Source organism: Scyliorhinus torazame, chromosome 8, assembly GCF_047496885.1.
Source record: "Scyliorhinus torazame isolate Kashiwa2021f chromosome 8, sScyTor2.1, whole genome shotgun sequence".
In the NCBI taxonomy this organism is placed as follows: domain Eukaryota; kingdom Metazoa; phylum Chordata; class Chondrichthyes; order Carcharhiniformes; family Scyliorhinidae; genus Scyliorhinus; species Scyliorhinus torazame.
The window spans coordinates 238,227,198-238,247,502 of NC_092714.1; the positions used below are offsets into that span (position 1 = coordinate 238,227,198).

General features: G+C 45.2%; 2 protein-coding genes across 12 annotated transcripts in view; one reads left to right on the plus strand and one right to left on the minus strand.

Annotated features, from left to right (window-relative positions):
* The window catches only part of commd7 (COMM domain containing 7), a 36,400-nt gene extending 16,984 nt beyond the window's left edge, over positions 1-19,416 (minus strand). For all 3 annotated transcript variants that reach the window (XR_011948792.1, XM_072514991.1, XM_072514990.1), the window contains exons 1-6: positions 19,256-19,416; positions 10,070-10,123; positions 8,117-8,219; positions 3,310-3,366; positions 3,183-3,220; positions 1,508-1,598 (exon numbers count right to left, since the gene is read on the minus strand). Coding sequence is in view for 2 of the 3 variants with exons in the window: in XM_072514991.1 (XP_072371092.1) it covers positions 1,508-1,598; positions 3,183-3,220; positions 3,310-3,366; positions 8,117-8,219; positions 10,070-10,123; positions 19,256-19,339 (427 nt within the window). In the remaining variant the exon portion in view is untranslated. The remainder of the gene's footprint in view (positions 1-1,507; positions 1,599-3,182; positions 3,221-3,309; positions 3,367-8,116; positions 8,220-10,069; positions 10,124-19,255) is intronic.
* Positions 19,417-19,584: 168 nt separating this feature from the next.
* The window catches only part of dnmt3bb.1 (DNA (cytosine-5-)-methyltransferase 3 beta, duplicate b.1), a 352,173-nt gene continuing 351,452 nt past the window's right edge, over positions 19,585-20,305 (plus strand). For 5 of the 9 annotated variants that reach the window (XM_072514981.1, XM_072514983.1, XM_072514985.1 and 2 more), the window contains exon 1: positions 19,585-19,751. In XM_072514981.1, the coding sequence (XP_072371082.1) occupies positions 19,585-19,751 (167 nt within the window). Of the gene's footprint in view, positions 19,752-19,970; positions 20,110-20,305 lie in introns of those variants that run through there. The other 4 variants (XM_072514982.1, XM_072514984.1, XM_072514989.1 and 1 more) reach the window with 4 other exon arrangements.

Below are 20,305 nucleotides of genomic sequence, written 5' to 3' on the forward strand. Positions count from 1 at the left end.
TGTGACTCAAACCTCAACTACAAGACTACGGATGCTACAAGACGTTGCATCCGAACCAGATCGAATCTCTTCACCTCGGAGACTCCAGGCGAGCATCGGTTAGCACTGGTCTCCACAAACGGGGATCAGGTGTACCAGTACTTGGGGGGATCAGGGGAACCTGGGTGGCTGGGTCTGGGCAAGGTGATATCCTGGCAGCCCCAATGCCACATAGGCACCCTGGCATTTCAGGTTTGACATCCTGACAGGGCCACCCCGGCACTGCCAGGGTGCCCAGGTGGCAATGCCAGGCTGGTAGGGGCACTATCAGGGTGCCAGGGCCAAGGTGCCCAGCTGGCATTTTGGCCATGGCAGGAATCGGGCCCGGAGGTGCTCTTCCCCTATTATATCGGGTGTGGAATGCTCGATGACCCTCTTATAGGTAAGTTGGGGCATTGGGGGGGTCCGGAGGTTTCGAGATCGGGGAGGCATTTAAAAATGGCGAGCGGAGTTCCTCAGTTCAGGATGAGAGACGAAGCGCAGCGTTTCCCGCTGAGATCTCAAATTAAAACAGTCCCGTTAGATAGCGGGGTCTTTCTTGACACAAGCAGCGCCGGGAAACACCAGGCTAAAAGCTCTTGACATTGGACTCGGTTTCATTTCCGCTAAATCATGCCCTACTTCTTTTCACCTTTGCTACCATTACAGTATAAATCCTAGACTCAGGTTTCAATTTAACAACAGTATAGACTCCCTGAAGGCAGAAAGTATCATTCCACTTCAGTCTGAGTCTCAATTTCTGAATTACACTGCCTGTATGAAGTGATATACCTGTAGTTTAAATGCACCTTAATTTCAAGTGATTGTCTTCAATAATGATATGGAATTGCATACACTAATCTGTTTGCATGAAATTCCCTTGTGCAAATTACAATTACTGGGTTAAACTGACTGCCACACAAGAGATTTTGTGGAAATGACTGGCTGAAACTTTCCAGCCCTACCTGCCGGTGGGATGCTTTGGACCCGCGGATGGCGACCCCCCCCAAACCCCAAACAATGGTGGGTTCCCCAGCAGCAGAGAGGGCGAACCACAGAAAAAGACGTTAACATCGGCGGGACCAGAAGACACCACCACTGGCCAATTCGCCTTCGCCGCTGCAAAACACGCCATGGGGTCGGTGGAAAATCCCGCCTGCTATGTCAATTGGTGGGCTTGGTCTGAGGGATTTATATCACAACGAGTCTGTTCACAGTGATCTATATCAACATACATCACTTGATTTTTAATTCATTCAAGGGATGTAGGCATCATTGGCTTAGCCAGCATTTATTGCCCATCTCTAATTGCCCTCGAGAAAGTGGTGGTGAGCTGCCTTCTTGAACCGCTGCAGTCCATGCGATATAGGTACACCCATAGTACTGTGAGGAGGGGGAGTGGGAGAGTTAGTTTAGTGATATGTGTATTTTTTGAAGACCAGTATTACATCAAGAGATCCAATATCTACAAAATGAATTTGAAAATTACCTCCAAATTTCCACTCCATATCGACTAACTGATTGACAGTCAATGTTTGTCCTATTGCCAGCCTTGACAGCACTGCAGAATTCAGCTTCCACTGAAAATACAACTCATGATTAAATGATGCGCACAGTTCATACTCCAATGTAAGTTTAGTATCTTTAAAAATGAAGCTAATAAATGAGGAAATAATGAAGACCTGCAATGGAATGTTTCGTTAGAACCAAAGTTTTGTTGACAGTGCCTTGCTAAACACCACTAATTATTTTCCAATATATTGCCCCATGGAGCGAACGTAAGGAATATGAGCAGGAGTAGGTTGTATGGCACCTCAAGTCTCCTCTGTCATTCAACAAGATCATGGCTGAACTCCCAACAAAGATATCACTTTCTTGCCCTATCCTCACATCTCTTGATTTCTTATTGACCAAAACTCTATCAATCTCAGTCTGGAATTTACTGTTACGGAACAGCAGTCTATGCCTACAATTCTGAAATAAGTGAGCTTCTGGTTTTCTAAATAGTCCCAAGATAATTCTTGTCTCTTAAACCCAGCCCTTTCATTTGCTCAATGAATGCTGGGGCATTTTGTTTTGTTGTAACATTCTATTGCTTTCCTCTCACTGGAGGAAAAAGGGGCAAAGGGATGGAAATATTGCAGAGTAAAGTGTGAATTTCAACCACATGAAGCCACAGGCCACAAGCAATAGGGCTGAAACCCAAAATGACTGTTGTTGAGCACCACCATTTAAAACTTTGATCTAAGATGTCATCCTCATACTGTCTTTAGCATTAGATTGGTACTGTGTCAACAGATAATGCGACAAGACTTCAAATACCAATTTGTGAGCATCCACTTCTCTGGACAGAAAATGTATTTCTTTTGAGTGTATTCACTCCACAGTATTTCACACTGCCCCTTTTTAAAAGTTTTCTTCCATGTTTCTTTCTTACTGAGTATTTGATAGGCTTTTGGTAGGGTTCCAAGGATCCTTTCTTAGACCATTGTGTACCCTGTGCCTTAGTTTAATTGTTTATCCATTAATGGTTCCCGTTGCTCCCCAATACTCTGACAGAAAAGGACACTACACTGCTACAAATAGATTCAAATGATTCTATATAAGTTGTACCCTTGTGTTTGCATTACAGAGGGCTGGGATAGCTCCAGCACCTGATAACACTCCTTTGCTTTCAAGCAATGCAAAAAGGGGTTGTAGCCATGCTGAACCCCAGCACCAAAATCACACAAGCAGAAAGTCTATGAAATAGATAAATATACATGCAGTTAGTGTAATGTGATAATAGAAACACACAACGTCAGGCAAGTGTTTTGAATATCCAATGTTCCTCCAAGCACTATTTGGTGCCCAAATCATGTAGATACCTACTAATAATGAGCCCTGGCATTAGGTCACACGACCATACCATTGAACCACAATCAAGCTGACACATCACATTAGTTCCAATTATCAAAACAACTTGGATTTCTTGTTTTGAATATTGTGAATAATCATGTGGAGGTGGTGGAGGCAGGCACGATAGCAATGTTTAAGATTAAATAAATTCACAAGTGAACACTTTTGGAGTTGCATGCTTTGATTCATCTTCTCATTTTAGGTTAAATCCAAGGCAGTCATGGTAAAAAATTTTAAATATTGCATGGTAGAACAAAATAACTTACCTTTTCTGCAAAGCATCCAGCCTTTTCCTCACTTAGTCCTTTGGAAATAAGTAAACAAAAAGTGCTTTAAAAAATTATTCAATGGGAAATTTTTCAAGGAGGAGTTTAATGATAGAATGCTACTGACCCAAAGTGATGAAATCAGTCTTGACATGGTCAGCTGTCAAATTCCCCTTCAATGCACCTGTAGGAAAGGTGAACGTATTTGATTTATAATTATAAGAACATAGATCTGTTAACATTTTACAACTAATTTCCCATAATTATAGAATTTCTTCTTGCGATAAACTACACAAAACATTTTATATGCCGTTTCTTCTGTCGTTACCCAGTTTAATTAAGGCAAGGTTTTGGCACTGTGCCACATTAGTGCATACCACCACAACTCAGGGATCAGACTAGATTTAAATCCACATTCCATGTCATTTTCATACAACTCAAATTTAGGTGTTGATGTTGCAGTTAGACTTATCCAGAATGAGTTAAAAGTGCTAAGAACAAGCCTTTTTATATCTCCAGCTCATAACATTCAAATAGATTAGAGCAGTGTTTTTCAAACTTTTTTTCTGAGGACCCATTTTTACCAACTGGCCAACTTTCTGGACCCACGCCAGCCGACCTTCGGGACCCACGCCGGCCGAGCTTCGGGACCCACGCCGGACGACCTTCGGGAGCCACGCCGGCCGACCTTCGGGAGCCACGCCGGCCGACCTTCGGGACCCACGCCGGTCGACCTTCGGGACCCACGCCGGCCAACCTTCGGGACCCACGCTGGACGATCTTCGGGACCCACGCCGGCCGACCTTCGGGACCCACGCCGGTTGACCTTCGGGACCCACGCTGGACGATCTTCGGGATCCACGCTGGCCGACCTTCGGGACCCACTCTGGCCGACCTTCGGGACCCACGCCGGTCGACCTTCGGGACCCACGCCAGACGATCTTCGGGATCCACGCCGGCCGACCTTCGGGACCCAAGCCGGCAGACCTTCGGGACCCACGCTGGACCATCTTCGGGATCCACGCCGGACGACCTTCGGGACCCACTCCGGCCAACCTTCTGGACCCACGCTGGACGATCTTCGGGACCCACTCTGGGCGGCCTTTGGGACCCATGGCGGACAACCTTCGGGACCCACACCGGGCGACTTTCGGGTCGCACGCCGGCCGACCTTCGGGACCCACGCCAGACGATCTTCGGGATCCACGCCGGCCGACCTTCGGGACCCAAGCTGGACCATCTTCGGGATCCACGCCGGACGACCTTCGAGATCCACTCCGGCCGACCTTCGGGACCCACGCCGGATGATCTTCGGGACCTACTCCGGCCGACCTTCGGGACCCACGCTGGACGATCTTCGGGACCCACTCCGGCCGACCTTCGGGACCCACGCTGGACGATCTTCGGGACCCACTCTGGGCGACCTTCGGGACCCACTCCGGCCGACCTTGGGGCCCACTCCGGCCGACCTTCGGGACCCACGCTGGACGATCTTCGGGACCCACTCCGGCCGACCTTCGGGACCCACGCTGGACGATCTTCGGGACCCACTCCGGGCGACCTTCGGGACCCACACCGTGTGACCTTCGGGACCCACGCCAGCCGACCATCGGGACCCACGCTGGACGACCTTCGGGACCCACGGCGGACGACCTTCGGGACCCACGCCGGGCGACCTTCAGGACCCACGCCCGACGATCTTCGGGACCCACCATTTTCTCTTACCTTTAATGCAAGAGGTGACCCTGCTTGGTCTTTTACTTGTTTGCTGCTGACGAAATGGAGGAATCGCAATCGCAAAGCACGTGACGTCGATGTCCGTGGGCGTGACCTGCTCTCTGCCTCCCTTCAGGCAGGAACATTACATTAAATTTAAAAAGAAAATCATCTCCCGAGCCTCCGATTGCGCAAATTTGCATGCAACAGCCGGCTTTTAACAATGTCGGCTGCAAGCAGCCTTCAAAATGACAGCCGCGACTATATAAAAAAATGCGGGCGTACTGCGACACTCATAGGTGCAATGTGCAAACCACAGATTGTTAAAAGCCGGCTGCTGTGGCTGTTGCGCGCAAATCTGTGCGATCGGGAGCGCCGCGACTGACGGCTCTGCGACCCTCCCAACACCCACCCGTGGGTTGCGACCCCGACTTTGAAAATGCCTAGGTAATAAGTATAGGTATCGGTGAGCCAGATTGCCTGTGCTTCAAGCACGATAGTGCCATGGCTCAGGTGCCACAGCTTGCACACCTATTGGACTGGAGGATTCAAAAACAGCAGTTATCAAGTTAAAGGATTTATCGAAACATAGTCGAAGAATATCATCTCATTTGTATACCAGATTGCAGTTGTCTTGGGGTGAAATTTCCTTTGTTTAACATAATTTTCTCCTATCTCCTTTCTATTGTCCTTACTTATTCAAAGATGTAATAATATAACATGGATCAAGCACTTTGCTCTAACTGTTTATGCTTTAAAGTAGATAATTTTTGCCCAATTAGAAGAAAAAACAAAAGCTGGCTAATATGGGGAGTGACAACAAGGAGTTGTTATAATTGGATCAAAAATATGATACGTGACCTGGGTTTTCACCGAGTTGGGATAGCTATGGAGGCCTTTCAAAATGGCAGCCAGGACCAGATTCCAAAGTTTCTCATACAATTTCTGGGGTTTCCGATTTTCTGGAGTACCTTTTAAGAGTGCGAGCTTGTTCGGCATCCTGCACCCCAGACCTGGCTGGTTCCATTGCATGGATAGACATGTCTTAGTCCTCTGTAATTTTCATGGAGTCAGGCAATAAGTCATGGTACATGGCACCTCAGAGGTATTGTGAACCAAAGTCTACATGAGAGGAACTTTTAAAAAGTTAAATTTTGAAGTCTCCTCATGCCTCCCCCCACATGCCAAGCTGTGGCACTTCCATGGCATTTACCCACCATACACAGTGAGGAACAATAATCCCTATAGTGATAGTAAGAAAAAGCTTAAAAATGTAATTTGTTGACAACTCTCCACTTTATTAAGGAAAGGTCCTTGTACTACAGTCCAATAAAAGTGTGAATCATTCAGATCCTTTAGCGTTTCTGAAACTGCTAGCACTTGCAACCTCTTTATCTTGTGTAAATTAACAATGTGAAATTGACAGCATAGATCAAAGAGCCAAAGCTGTCAAGCATGCAATGTTTTCTCTAGAGCTCCAAGTGTTTCAACAGACAAATGGATTTCTGGTCTCTCAGTCAAACTTCATTATGTGTTCTTGGCAGAGAGTCATTACATCATTACAGTACTGCAACAGTGAGCAACTAAGGCTTTAACCTTAACTACCCCCAGCTGGCAGAAGTCAGGTGGGCAGCAATTCAAATAACAAGTGACATGTACACCACCCAATCTCTTCCAACTGATCCCGCTTCCCTCCAGTTGTCTCCCCACATTAGCCAGCTTTTGTGAGTAGTTGAGCAGGGTCCTGTTATAAACATGCAGATTGGGCCCAGTTAGGTCATCAGGATCCAAAATGCAATATCATCAGTCAGAGGTCTGAGTGGGAAGTGAGGGTGTTCAGGGTCAGCTTCCCCATCAGGAGAAACGTATACGGAGAGGGATCAGAAGGTCAGTTTAAAATTTAATTTTTAGGTCTTTCCAGGAGGTGCAGGTCCTCCAATTGAAGCAAGACGTCTCCCCCACATCTCAATGCCACCGTTCCTCCACCCCTAACCCAAATATGACCATTGTCCACTGATTTGTGCTCCCCTAGCCAGACAACAATCTGGCCAGCAGGCAGGAGATTAAAGAATTTTGCTTAAATGAGAAAATGCTGATAAGATTGTCACGGTCTCCATACCCCAGTCTTGCTTCATTTTCAATGTGCTACTCTGCTCCTTTTCTATCTCTCCACTAATATCAGCAACTAAGTGTCCACTGACTTACAACTGTGAGATGGTCTCATGGATTTGAAAAATTTGAGCAAGTTTCTCGTGGGCTCCAACTTAAGGAATGATAGTGGCAGGGTGTTGAAATCACCAGTTTAATTCTCAACCTTGCTGGCCATTGTCTGCACAGAGAGGGCGAACCACTGGCTTCCTGTCCAGCTAGGGACAAAAGAGCAAAAACATATAATATAGGATCGTTTTGTTGTAATGTTTGGTAAGGGGAAGGATAGATACCCCAAGTAGAGCTGGTTAGAGTAGAGAAAAACTGAGGGAAAAAAAGATTGAAATCCCTGTAACAGGGATAGTCAAGAGTGGTCTCCTATTTTCTATATTACAAGGATGTTTACAGAAATTAAATCAACGTGACATGGGTCTTACAGTTATACTGTGTGTTCACTTGCTGACTGTGAAGTAAAGCGATCTGATGCTTTTCAGTTAACACCAAATTGTTAATCAACAATTCAAAAGATTAGAGAAGCACAGGTGGTCACAAAAGTTTATGACGAACGCATCCGTCCATTGCGGGGGAGGATGGGACTGCGCCCGGGGTGTCTGTCACTTTTGTATTGAAGAAAGTCCTTTATGGTTGTAGAGGCTGATCAGTGAGTGGCAGTCCTTCCATCGCTGGCACCGATGTCTTGGCCTTAGTGTTTCCTTCTGGCAGGCTGTCTTTTGGCCATCTGGTCACTTATTTTGGCCTCTGTTTTTCCTATGTCCTTCCTGACTGCTTGATCTAGTTCGTGTAATATCGGTATTCATTTTTATGGCCCCAGGTCATGTTAGTGTATGTCTAGATGTTAAAGATATTAATAGATAGATTAAATAGGTATTAATCATGAAGCACATGGGAGAAATCTGTGGGCGAGAACCCAAGAGAATATCTCGGGCAGAAACATTTTTAATGCACTGTAATGTGTCGTATTTTATACAGTGACACATAAATCTTCCCTGGCACAAGAAAGGATTAGAAAGCTGACAGCATATGCCAATATAATTCCAACCATCGCTCACCATTAGGAACCAACAGGACACTTTTCACAATGTTTTTCAATGGGCCTGGGCTCATTCCATTCTGTGAGGCAAACTCACTGAGTTGGCTTAACAATCGCTCAGACTGAAAATGAGGAAAAATACAAAGCAATTTAGAAATAGCAACTTTAAACAACATTGTGTAAAAGAAACAAGCTTATCAATTTTCCGAAGCTAGTGCAATGACAGATTAGGCAACACAATGATCTTGCTGCATTAGTGTTGCTTCACAGAAGCCAAAAACAGAGGGGCTGCACTTGGCAGCAGGGTGAAATAAAAGTTATTATTTTGAAAGATAATCTTGGGCCATTGATGCACACCTCTTAGGTGCTCGATTCTTGGTGTTATGGGCCAGGGTTTAGAGAACCCCAAAGTGTATCATGGAGTTCACCTGACCCACAACTTTTAATAGGTTGTGGTATGGGGAGCACACGGCCCACTCTACAGGTGTGGTACAGCAGAAATGGAATAAGTATTTTTTTAAAGCAAAACAATGTTTATTCTATGAACTCAACCTTTTTAAAACATACAGTGGACATCTTAGCAACCATTAATTCAAATATAACACGAAGTAATCCGTTAAGCTTTCCTTTTAACATCCATAAGACTTAAGAAAGGAATTTTAACAGAAGCACATCAGGTTAAAGTCACTACTGAGAGCAGTTATTAGTTTTAAATCACCAAAGGATCGATTTACAGTTTTTAGATTACAGAGAGAGAGACTAATACCCCTTCTGGCTGTGACTGCAGCTATCCAGCTCTGAAAACTAAACTAAAACACACCCTGCAGCAAACAGCCTAAAACGAAAGTAAAAAGCTGACAGACAGCCAAGCTCCACCCACACTCTGACATCACTGATAAAGGTACATTTCTTAAACACCCATTTCTTAAAGGTACTCTCACATGACATTAGCAACGTAACAACGAGCTGTGCATATCATTTTGGCCGAGGATGGTCTCTAATACAGGGTTACAGAATGGAGAGCTGGAAGCAGCCTTAACTTAAAAAAACATAAAAGAAGTCTTACAACCCCAGGTTAAAGTTCAACAGGTTGTTTGGAATCACCAGCTTTCGGAGCGTAGCTCCTTCATCAGGTGAATCGCCTGTGATTTAGTTTACTCACCTGATAAAGAAGCTACGCTCCGAAAGCTAGTGATTCCGAACAAACCTGTTGGACTTTAACCTGGTGTTGTAAGACTTCTTACTGTGCCCACCCCAGTCCAATGCCGGCATCTCCACATCTTAAAAAATATATAACCGTATTGTGCATGGCATTTGGACTGTACAGGAAGAAGATGTCAGCTCTTGTCTACAGCCCACCACAAAGCAAGGTTAAACTGCCAATGTCAGTCATTCTGCATTGGAGAACCACTAAAGGAGTTTCTTGGCAGAAACTGGAGAGTAACCAAGAGGCTGTGCTCGCATACATTCCAGCTGCTGTCTCATAAGCAACACAAGCAAAGGTCTGGGAACCAACCACCTATTAATTTGATTTCTCTTGATGCATGGCCTTGGGGGGGCGGGGGGCGCCTAAAAATGGTGCGGGAGAAAATGTGAATGAATGGGGACATACAAACCTTCAGCGAGAATGAAAGACTGCAGTGCAAACGTCCATGGTACAGAAGATATTGGGCCAGATATTACTCTTGTTGGTATTAGCAAAAGAATGTTTCAACACTTTGTTTTATCTGGGCTCTTAAAATAACAAATGCAAGAATTCCATACAAACACAGCAAGTGTCCAATTGGCAAGATCGCCTCTTTGCTGTTTTACTGCACTTTATTGTTCAGGTAGCAAGCATGGCAATACTCCAATTTAGTTTCAGACTAACCTCTCCTTGGACTGTGCCAGCTAGAAATGTCTCAAACAAAATACTACCCCTTAAATATAATGTACACTCAATAGAACTGCTATATTTTACAGCATTTCTTACCTCTGTGGGCTCTGTAATAAAGCGGAAGATTATCTCTGTTAATGCCGAGAATTGCTGCAAATAAGATACGTGAAATGTAAATAATACAAACTAAATCACAATTAAAATACAACTTAGCCAAATAAATTCTAAAAGTAATCACTAATCTAATTTTATTTTTAATTACTCTTGAAACCTACCAACTCAAAAACATAGCTGCCTCTACCCCAAGTGTCTTCACCCTTTTCAAAGAAAGCTTGGATTTTACCCCAACTTTTTCATTGCTTCTGCAGCAGTAGTTTGTTTAGTTTAAAATAAAACTAAATAGGAAGAGGAAGAAGTGGACATACACACCCAAGGACAAATATCAACTTCTTCCCATTATTTATGTTTCTCACTGCATCAGAAGCAAATGAGAAGGTGAGTTGGACAAAATACTGTACAGGATGGTGACCTAGATATAGTAGTGCAGGAATAGTTAGGGCACGAGTGGCTTTAAAACTTTCCACAGCATAAAACCAGAAGGAACAGACATCAAATGTATTCACAGATATGACTTTGCTAAGTAAAATGTTGGTACCTTGACGAGAACTCTAAAAATACTAAATGTCCATGTTTTACCTAACGGTAACTTAACTACCACTTTGACTCCCTTAAGTGATCAATGCACTTTTCTCAAAAAGGATCAACACAACTTAATTTTATTTCCTAATTTATGTAGGACCGCACGGTGGCACAATGGTTAGCATTGCTGCCTCACAACTCCAAGGACCCGGGTTTGATTACGACCCCGAGTGACTGTGTGGAGTTTGCACGTTCTTCCCGTGTCTGCCTAGTTTTCTCCTCAAATAGCGTCAACCGGGACCTGGGATTCATGTCGCATTACATTCACCCCCCACCATCTGGCCTGGGTGTGTGAAATCCTACCAACTGTCCTGGCTTGAGACAATTCACACCTCTTTAACCTGCTCCATCTGGATCTGTAACGACTTAATTACCTGCAAAGACTCGCATTCAAAGTATCGTATTGCATCTTTGACTTTGTCCACATAAATGTTTCTGGAATCCACCTCTTCATTCACCTGAGGAAGGAACTGTGCTCCAAAAGCTAGTGATTTGAAACAAACCTGTTGGACTTTAACCTGGTGTTGTAAGACTTCTTACTAGTTTTCTCCCGTTTCCTCCCACAGTCAAAAGATGAGCAGGTTAGGTGGATTGGCTATGCTAAATTGTTCCTAGGTGGGTTACGAGGATAGGATGGGGATTGGGCCTCGGTAGAGTGCTCTTTCAGAGAGGATTGGTGCAGATGTGATGGGCCGAACGGCCTCCTTGTGCACAGTAGGGATTCTATGATTAACAATTTGTAAATGTGTGATTTAAGCACAAATGCCTGAAATTGTTAATACAACTACATTCGTAACAGACCATTACCTATTCTTCTTTTTGAGAGAGCTGGTGCAGAAACAATGGGCCAAATGGCCTCCTCCTATGCCATAACAATTTTGTGACTGACTTCTCTGCCCAAAGACAGGTCTGACCCAGTGGTACATCCTCCACTATGGATAGGACAAAAAGGCAGGTCCCAAATCCACTCCAGCTAGAACAGGGATCAAAACCCCTGCTGTTTGCATTAATCTGATGCACACCAGCCATCCAACCAACTGAGCTAACTGGCTCCCCACCCTTCCCCAATGAATCTGAGTTTAGATGCATGTTGTTGCCTGGAACTATGGGTAGTAGAGGTTCTATTTTTTCCATCGCATAGCTGACCAGGAATCACTCCTGCTCTTATCATCTGCCACTAACATGTTTTAGAAGGATTTACAAGTTTATACTCAACCTCTTCATTGGCCATCAAGTCCTGAAGTAGGACTTGAATCGGGGCTTCTGGCTTAAAGGCAGGGAGACTACCCACTATACCATAATTACAACATAGAAAGAGGCCCTTCAGCCCATCGCGTCTGCACCAACCATCAAGCACCAAACACATTTTCCAGCACTTGGTCTGTAGTCTTGTATGCTATGGTGTTTCAAGTGCTCATCTAAATGCTTCTTAATGTTGTGAGGGTTCCCGCCTCCATTGCCCTTTCAAGCAGTGAGTTCCAGATTCCCACCGCCTCTGGGTGCAAAAAGGTTCTCCTCAAATCCATTCTAAATCTCCTGCTCATTACCTTAAATCTATGTTCCTGGTTATTGACCACTCTACTAAGGTGAAAGGTTTCTTCCTATTTACCCTATGTCCCTCATAGTTTTGTACACCTCAATCAGGTTCTCCCCTCAGTCTTCCTTGCTCTTAGGAAAATAACCCCAGCTTAACCAGCCTCTCTCCATAGCGGAAACTTTTTAGCCCAGGCGATACCCCGGTGAAGCAAATTTACACTCTTTCTAGTGGAATCACAGCCTTCCTAATGCCCACAGTGCTCTAGCTGTGACCCAATGAGCATTTTATACCGATCCATCAAAACCCTCCCTGCTCTTATATTCTATGCCTTGGCTAATAAAGGCAAGTATCCCATATGCCTTTTTAACCACCTTATCTATCCCTGCTGCCTTCAGGAATCTTTGGACATGCAGCCCAAGATTCCTCTGGTCCTCTGTACTTCCTAACGTCCTGCCGTTCTTTGAGTATTTCCTTACCTTGTTAGTCTTCCCTAAATGCATCACCCATTGACCAGCCCATCTATATAATCCTGTAATCTAAGCTTTCCCCATTACTATTTACTACTCCACCAATTTTTGTGTCATCTGCGAACTTACTGATCATACTCCACATTCACATCTAATAATAATTAATAATAATAATAATCGCTTATTGTCACAAGTAGGCTTCGATGAAGTTACTGTGAAACGCCCCTAGTCGCCACATTCCGGCGCCTGTTCGGGGAGGCCAGTATGGGAATTGAACTCACGCTGCTGGCCTTGTTCTGCATTACAAGCCAGCTGTTTAGCCCACTGTGCTAACATCTAGATCATTAATGTACAGCACAAACAGCAATGGACTTAGCACTAATCCCTGTGGTACACCACCAGACACAGGCTTCCAGTCACAAAAAAACCGTCGACCATCACCCTCTGTCTCCTGCCATTAAGCCAATTTTGGATCCAATTTGCCAAATTGTCCTGGATCCGATGGGCTCTTACCATCTTAATCTGTCTCCCATGTGGGACCTTGTTTAAAGCCTTACTGTAGACTACATCAAATGCGCTGCCCTCATCTATACACCTAGTCACCTCTTCAAAAAATGCAATCAAATTTGTTACATATGATTTTTTTTAAATTCATTTACTGCCCAACATTTATTGCTATTCGCTAGTTGTCCTTCAGAAGTTCGTGGTAACCTGCCTTTTGAATCGCTGCAGTTCCTGAGATGTAGGTCATCTACAGTACTGTTAGGGAGGAAGTTCCAGGACTTTGACCCAGGGACAGTGAAGGAATGACGATATATTTCCAAGTTGGGTTGATCAGTGACTTGGAGGAAACCTCCAGGTAGTGGGATTCCCAGGTATCTGCTACTTTTGTCTTCTAGATAGTAGTGGTTGTGGGTTTGGAACGTACTGCCCAAGAAAACTTGGTGGGTTCCTGCAGTGCATTTTGTAGATGGTACACACGGCTGCCACTGGTTCGTCGGTGGTGGAGGGTTTAAATGTTTGTGGAAGGGGGAGGAATCAAGCGGGCTGGAGAGTATTCCATTACACTCCTGACTTGTAGATGGTGGACCACGCATTTCATTTTGTGGGGGAGGAGGGGGGTTAAGGAGGTGAGTTACTCACTGTAGGATTCCTAGCCTCTAGCTTTAACCTGTTCTGGTAGCCACGGTATTAACATGGCTAGTCCAGTTCAGTTTCTGATTATGGTTAACCCCCTGGATGTTGATTGTGAGCGATTCAGCGATGTTAATGCCATTGAATATCAAGGGGCGAGAATTAGATTCTCTCTTGTAGTGTTCCTCACCTGGCATTTGTGTGGCGCGAATGTTACTTGCCACTTGTCATCCCAAGCCTGGATATAGTCCAGGTCTTCCTGCATTTGGACATGGACTGCTTCATTATGTAAAGAGTCACGAATGGTGCAATCATCAGCGAACATCCCCACTTCTGACCTTACGATGACTGGGAGGTAATTGAAGTAGCTGAAGATGATTAGGCTGAGGATACTACCCTGAGGAACTCCTGTAGTGATGTCCTGGAGCTGAGACGATTGACTTCCAATCACCACAACCATCTTCCTTTGTGCCAGGTATGACTTCAACCAGTGGAGAGTTTCCCCTCTGATTCCCATTGACTCCAGTTTTGCTAGGGCTCCTTGATTCGGTCAAAATCTGCCTTGATGTCAAGGGCAGTCGCTTTCACCTCACCTCTGGCATTCAGCTCTTTTGTCCATGTTTGAACCAAGGCTGTAACGAGGTCAGGAGCTGAGTGACCCTAGCGGAATACAAACTGAGCATCCGTGAACAGGTTATTGGTGACTAAGTGCCGCTTAATAGCTATGTTGATGATTCCTTCCACCACTTTGCTGATGATGGAGAGTAGACTAATAGGGTGGTAAATGGCTGGATTCAATTTGTCCTGTTTCTTGTGTAAGGACACACCTGGGCAATTTGCCACATTGCCGGGTAGATGCCAGTGTTGTAGCCATACTGGAACAGCTTGGCTATGGGTGTGGCAAACTCTAGAGCACAAGTTATTGGTACCAATATTGGAATATTGTCAGGGCCCATAGCCTTTGCAGTGTCCAGTGCCTTCAGCTTTTTCTTTTTCTTTTTTTTAAATTTAGTGTACCCAAATCATTTTTTCCAATTAAGGGGCAATTTAGCATGGCCGATCCACCTACCCTGCACATTTTTGGGTTGTGGGGGTGAAACCCATGCAAACACGGGGAGAATGTGCAAATTTCACACGGACAGTGACCCAGAGCCAGGATCGAGCCTGGGACCTCGGCGCTGTGAGGCCACAGTGCTAACCCACTGTGCCACCATGCTGCCCAGCTGTTTCTTGATATCACGTGGAGGGTATCGTATTGGCTGGAGACTGACATCTGTGATGCTGGGGACCTCCGGAGGAGACCAAGATGGATCATCCACTCGGCACTTATGGCTGAAGATTGTTGCAAATGCTTCAGCCTCGTTTTTTGCACAGATGTGCTGGGCTCTTCCATCATTCAGAATGGGAATATTTGTGGAGCCTGCTCCTCCAGTGAGTTGTTTAATTGTCCACCACCATTCACAGCTGTAAGTGGCAGGACTGCAGAGCTTCGATCTGATGTGTTTGTTGTGGAATCGCTTAGCTCTGTCTATTACTTGCTGCTTGACACACAAGTAGTCCTGTATTGTAACTTCGCCAGGTTGACACCTCATTTTCTGGCATGACTGGTGTAGCTCCTGGCATGTCCTCCAGCACTCTTCATTGAACTAGGGTTGATCCCCTGGCTTGGTGGTAATGGTAGAGTGGGGGGTATGCCGGGCCATGAGGTTGCAGATTGCAGTTAAGTACAATTCTGCTGCTGCTGATGGCCCACAGCGCCTCATGGATGCCCAGTCTTGAGTTGTAGATCTGTTCCAAGTCTATCCCTTTTAGCACAGTGGTGGTGCCACACAATATGATGGAAGGTATCCTCAGTGTGAAGACGGGACTTTGTCTCCACAAGGACTGTGCGGTCGTCACTTCTACCGATACTGTCATGGACAGATGCATCTGCAGCAGGCAGGTTGGTGAGGATGAGGTCAAGTAATGTTTTCCCACTTGTTCGTTCCCTCACCACCTGCTGCAATCCCAGTCTAGCAGTTGTCTCCTTTAGGACCCAGCCTGCTCGGTCTGTGATGGTACTACCGAGCCTTCTTGTTAATGGACATTGAAATCCTCCATCCAGTGATTCTGCGCCCTTGCCACCTCAGTGCTTCCTCCATGTGGTGTTCAACATGGAGGAGTACTGATTCACCAGCTGATAGTGGACAGGACGTGGTAATCAGCAGGAGGTTTCCTTGCCCACATTTATCCTGAAGCCATGAGAGTTCATGGGGTCCAGAATCAATTTTGAGGACTCCTCGGGCAACTCCTCCTGACTGTATACCACTGTGCCACCAGCTCTGCTGGGTCTGGTCTGTTCTGCCAGTGAGACAGGACATACCCAGGAATGGTGATAGTGGTGCCTGAGACATTATTAGCTATGATTCTGTGAGTATGACTATATCAGGCTGTTGCTTGACTAGTCTGTGAGACAGCTGTCCCAACTTTGGCACGCGCCCCCAGATGGTAGTAAGGAGGACTTTTCAGGGTCGACAGGGCTGGGTTTGGCATCGTCATTTCCAGTGCCTTGGTCGATGTCGGGTGGTCCATCCGGTTTCGTTCTTTTCTGTGTTTTCGTAGCATTTGCATACAATCGAGAAGAATGCTAGGCCACTTCCGAGGGCATTTAAGAGTCAACCACATTGCTGTGGGTCTGGAGTCTCATGTCAGCCAGGAAATGGCCAGGTAAGGATGGCAGATTTCCTTCTCAAAAGGACATTAATGAACCAGATGGGTTTTTACGACTATCACCAATGATTTCATGGCTATTTTTATTGTGTTTAAATTCCATCACCTGCCGTGGTGGAATTCAAACCTGGATCCCCAGATCATTAAACTGGACCTCTGAATTACTTCGCCCAGCAACAATACCACTACTGGAGTTTGCACATTCTCCCCGTGTTTGCATTGGTTTCACCCCCACAACCCAAAGCTGTGCAGGGTAGGTGGGTTGGCCATGTTAAATTGCCCCTTAATTGGAAAAAATGAATTGGGCACTCTAAATTTATTTTAAAAAAGAAAAGACAATACCGTTACAAATACTGCTATATCACAATCATTTGACAATACCACCACATTACCCCCTTACAAAGCAGTGCTGACTATCCTTGATTAATCCTCTCCAAGTGGAAATTTTTCCAATAATTTTCCTACCACTAATGTTCGACTCACAGGAATGTAATTACCTGGTTTATCTCTACTTCCCTTCTTGAATGATGGTAACAGATTATCTATCCTTCAGTCCTCTGGCACCTCTACTATGGCCAGAGAGAATTTGAACATGAGGGCCAGACAATGACTAAACTGTGGTAAACAGAAAACTCGGCTATTGGAATTGTTGCTGCTTCTGCACGTGGAAGGGGAGGAGTGCAAGTGGCGAGGATCAAGGAGAAATGGAAGGAGAGTTGGGGAGGGGGGAGAGAAGATAGGTTGGGGAGTGTGGAGTGAGGCACTGTGCAGGGTAAATTCGACCTGCACGTGTGCGAGGATGAGTTTGATACAGTTTATGGTGGTACACATGACTTGGGCGAGGAGTGGGTTCTTCCAGGGGGTGGCAGATGAATGTGAGAAGTGCGGGCGAGGACCAGCAAACCAAGTGTATATGTTTTGGGGGTGTGAGAAGTTAGAGAGATACTGGACGGGGGTGTTTGGGCCGCTAGCAAAGACTGTGGGGATAGAGGCCGGGCCAGACCCTATGATGGTGATTTTTGGGGTGTCGGAAATGCCGGAGCTGATGGAGGGGAGGAAAGCCGATGCCGTGACCTTCGCCTCTCTGGTTGCCCGGTGAAGAGCTTTGCTGGAATGGCGGTCGATAATGCCGTTGGGGGTGGTGGCCTGGCTAAGGAACCTGTACGACTTCCTCTGGTTGGAGAAGATTAAATTTGAATTGAGGGGTTCAGCGGAGGGCTATGAGGCATGGTGGGGTTGTTCACGGCCATGTTTGAGGAATTGTTTGTCGCAGGGAGGGGGTGAAAAATGGGAAAAACTTGTAGACTATAAAATTGTGAGTTGGGGAGAATGTTCCCCAGATTATTTATGTTTTTGTATTTTTGAATATGGTTGGAATAAAATACATTAAAAAAAAACAGAAGACTCGGATCAGTTATATCATTAAACAGAAGGTTAATAACAGCTACGCAGATATGCCCACTGTACCATAAAATGTTTCAGAATGACAAACAAGTTGGAGTAACAGCGGCGATGAGAGAATCTTACTGTTCCAATTTTTATGGTAAGAGGTTTTACAACACCAGGTTAAAGTCCAACAGGTTTGTTTCGATGTCATTAGCTTTCGGAGCGCTGCTCCTTCCTCAGGTGAGGAAGGAGCAGCGCTCCGAAAGCTAGTGACATCGAAACAAACCTGTTGGACTTTAACCTGGTGTTGTAAAACTTCTTACTGTGCTCACCCCAGTCCAACGCCGGCATCTCCACATCATAGCTACCAATTTTTATGAGCTGTAAGGTTAGTAATGTTTGTAAATGCATCTTCAGGTTAAATACGAATGCTTGTGTATACATTAGATGTTATCCGTGTATGCCAGGCCAGCTGAACTTGTGTGTTTACCAATGGGAACAAGGTACATGTGCCATCATGGATTTCTCCTTACAGAATAAATTTTCAAATTTGCATCCTAGATTTGCAAGTGTCCCCAAGATCATCAGCCAAAGACATATTACAAAAATGTTATCTCAGTTGCAGTTTCCAAATATTTTCCACATTTTAAAATTGTTTTCTTGTAGATAGCTGACACAGTCTTCTGCAAGTTAGAATCTGTGTGTGTTTGCGGTGGGGGTGTTACCCAATACTTGCAGTCGTCCCCATAAAGAAAGACACTTACAATAATATCTAAGATTGAAAATGTTGTCAAGCTCAAAAACTGAGGAGAAAGTAGGGAAAAGAGGGGGAGGGGGTAGGAACAGAACAGTCTTGCATCTTACAACAGTAAATTAAAATTAGAATGTTTTTTTAAAGACAGACTTGAGGGTGCAGACCTGATCTAGAAATGTTCAAACTGGTGACAGTTGTTCGAATAATTAAGGCACAAGCAACTTATGTGATAGGACTATAATTGATTTTGGTTTTACCGATGTGGCTTTGCTCACTCAAACAGTTTTATCAGTCCTTATGATGAACACACACAATGGGATAGGGTTTATAATTTCACTGTAGAGATGCTGACTGGTCTGTTGTATTTATCCCCCCCAGTATTTAATTTTTTAGTTTCAGATTTCCAGTCCGACCATTTCCATGTGCTTAAATACTGATAGTAGGTATCGCTGTTCCTGGCCATATATATATCAATCAAAACATGTTTGCTGCATGAGTATGTTCCCAGGAAGTGAAGCCTGTTTCCATGCAAATTCAAACACGCACATTCATTAAACAATGTGTTTTAAAAAATGACTCCCGTTCACAGCAGTTACCTGGCTGGAGAGTTTATTAAGTGTCTGGATGTCGGTGGACACAAAGTCAGGCACAGGCTCCCCGCTGAAGTGCAGTTTGTGCATCTTCTTCCCCAAGGCCGCCTCTGTCCCGCTCCTTCCAGCAGAGAGTGAGCAGGAGCAGCCTGCCGCTCACAGCCCGCACATTCGACACACCCGAGGAGGGGGAAAGCCAGAGAAAGAGAAAGTAAAAGCGCAACCTGCAACTGGCCCGAATTAATTCAGAGTTATTTTAGGACGGGGCTGGGTTTCATCCCCCCTCCCCTCAGTTAAAACAAAAACCCAGGCCCTGCATTCTGGCGAGATGGTAAATGCAGGCGCAGTTTCGGTGGGAGGGTTTCGAGTCCCGCGAAAAGTCACGCCTGGTGTCTGGAGTGGCGAATGATCACAATCCGATTCCTTTCAGCCAGATCGACAGCGCGACCGGGGGCTGGCAGCATCTGCACGCAGCAAATCCGCAGCATCCCATCCGCAGTGAGTAAGTTGAAGTACAAATACATCTTTGCATGAAAGTTGTTTGTATGTGCATCGCATTTTGATTCCTGCTGACTCGGCTTTTTAATGCCAGGGCTTGATTTTATTTTTTAAAAAAAACTTTTTTTAATGCATTCCCCCTTTCGTTTGGATCGTTCCTTCTTAAATGCAACAAACCATCCCGCTTTTAAACAATCCCGATGGTATCAAAGGCGAGTGACACTTTGTTGCAAGGTTTCATTCTGTAGTTTTTGACACTTCAGCTTGCCAGGTCCTTTGTTACAAACCCATTTCCGTGCCGCTGCCTCGATTAGTTTAATTGTATCGCGGAGAAGGGTTTACTTTAAACACGGTTACTGCAGGTATGTGACACATTGTGCAAAAATGAAGTGAGTTTGACTGGGTGTTCAGTTGAAGAGGATTGTCCTCTTTTGTCTACCCCTGATTCCTTTCTTTCTCCGGTGAATAGACCATCCAGAAGCTGAACCGCTGGCTGGCTTCGTCTGTTTGATTTTACTTTTTTTGGTCATCTTACTTTGTTTTCGTTTTGCTATTTGC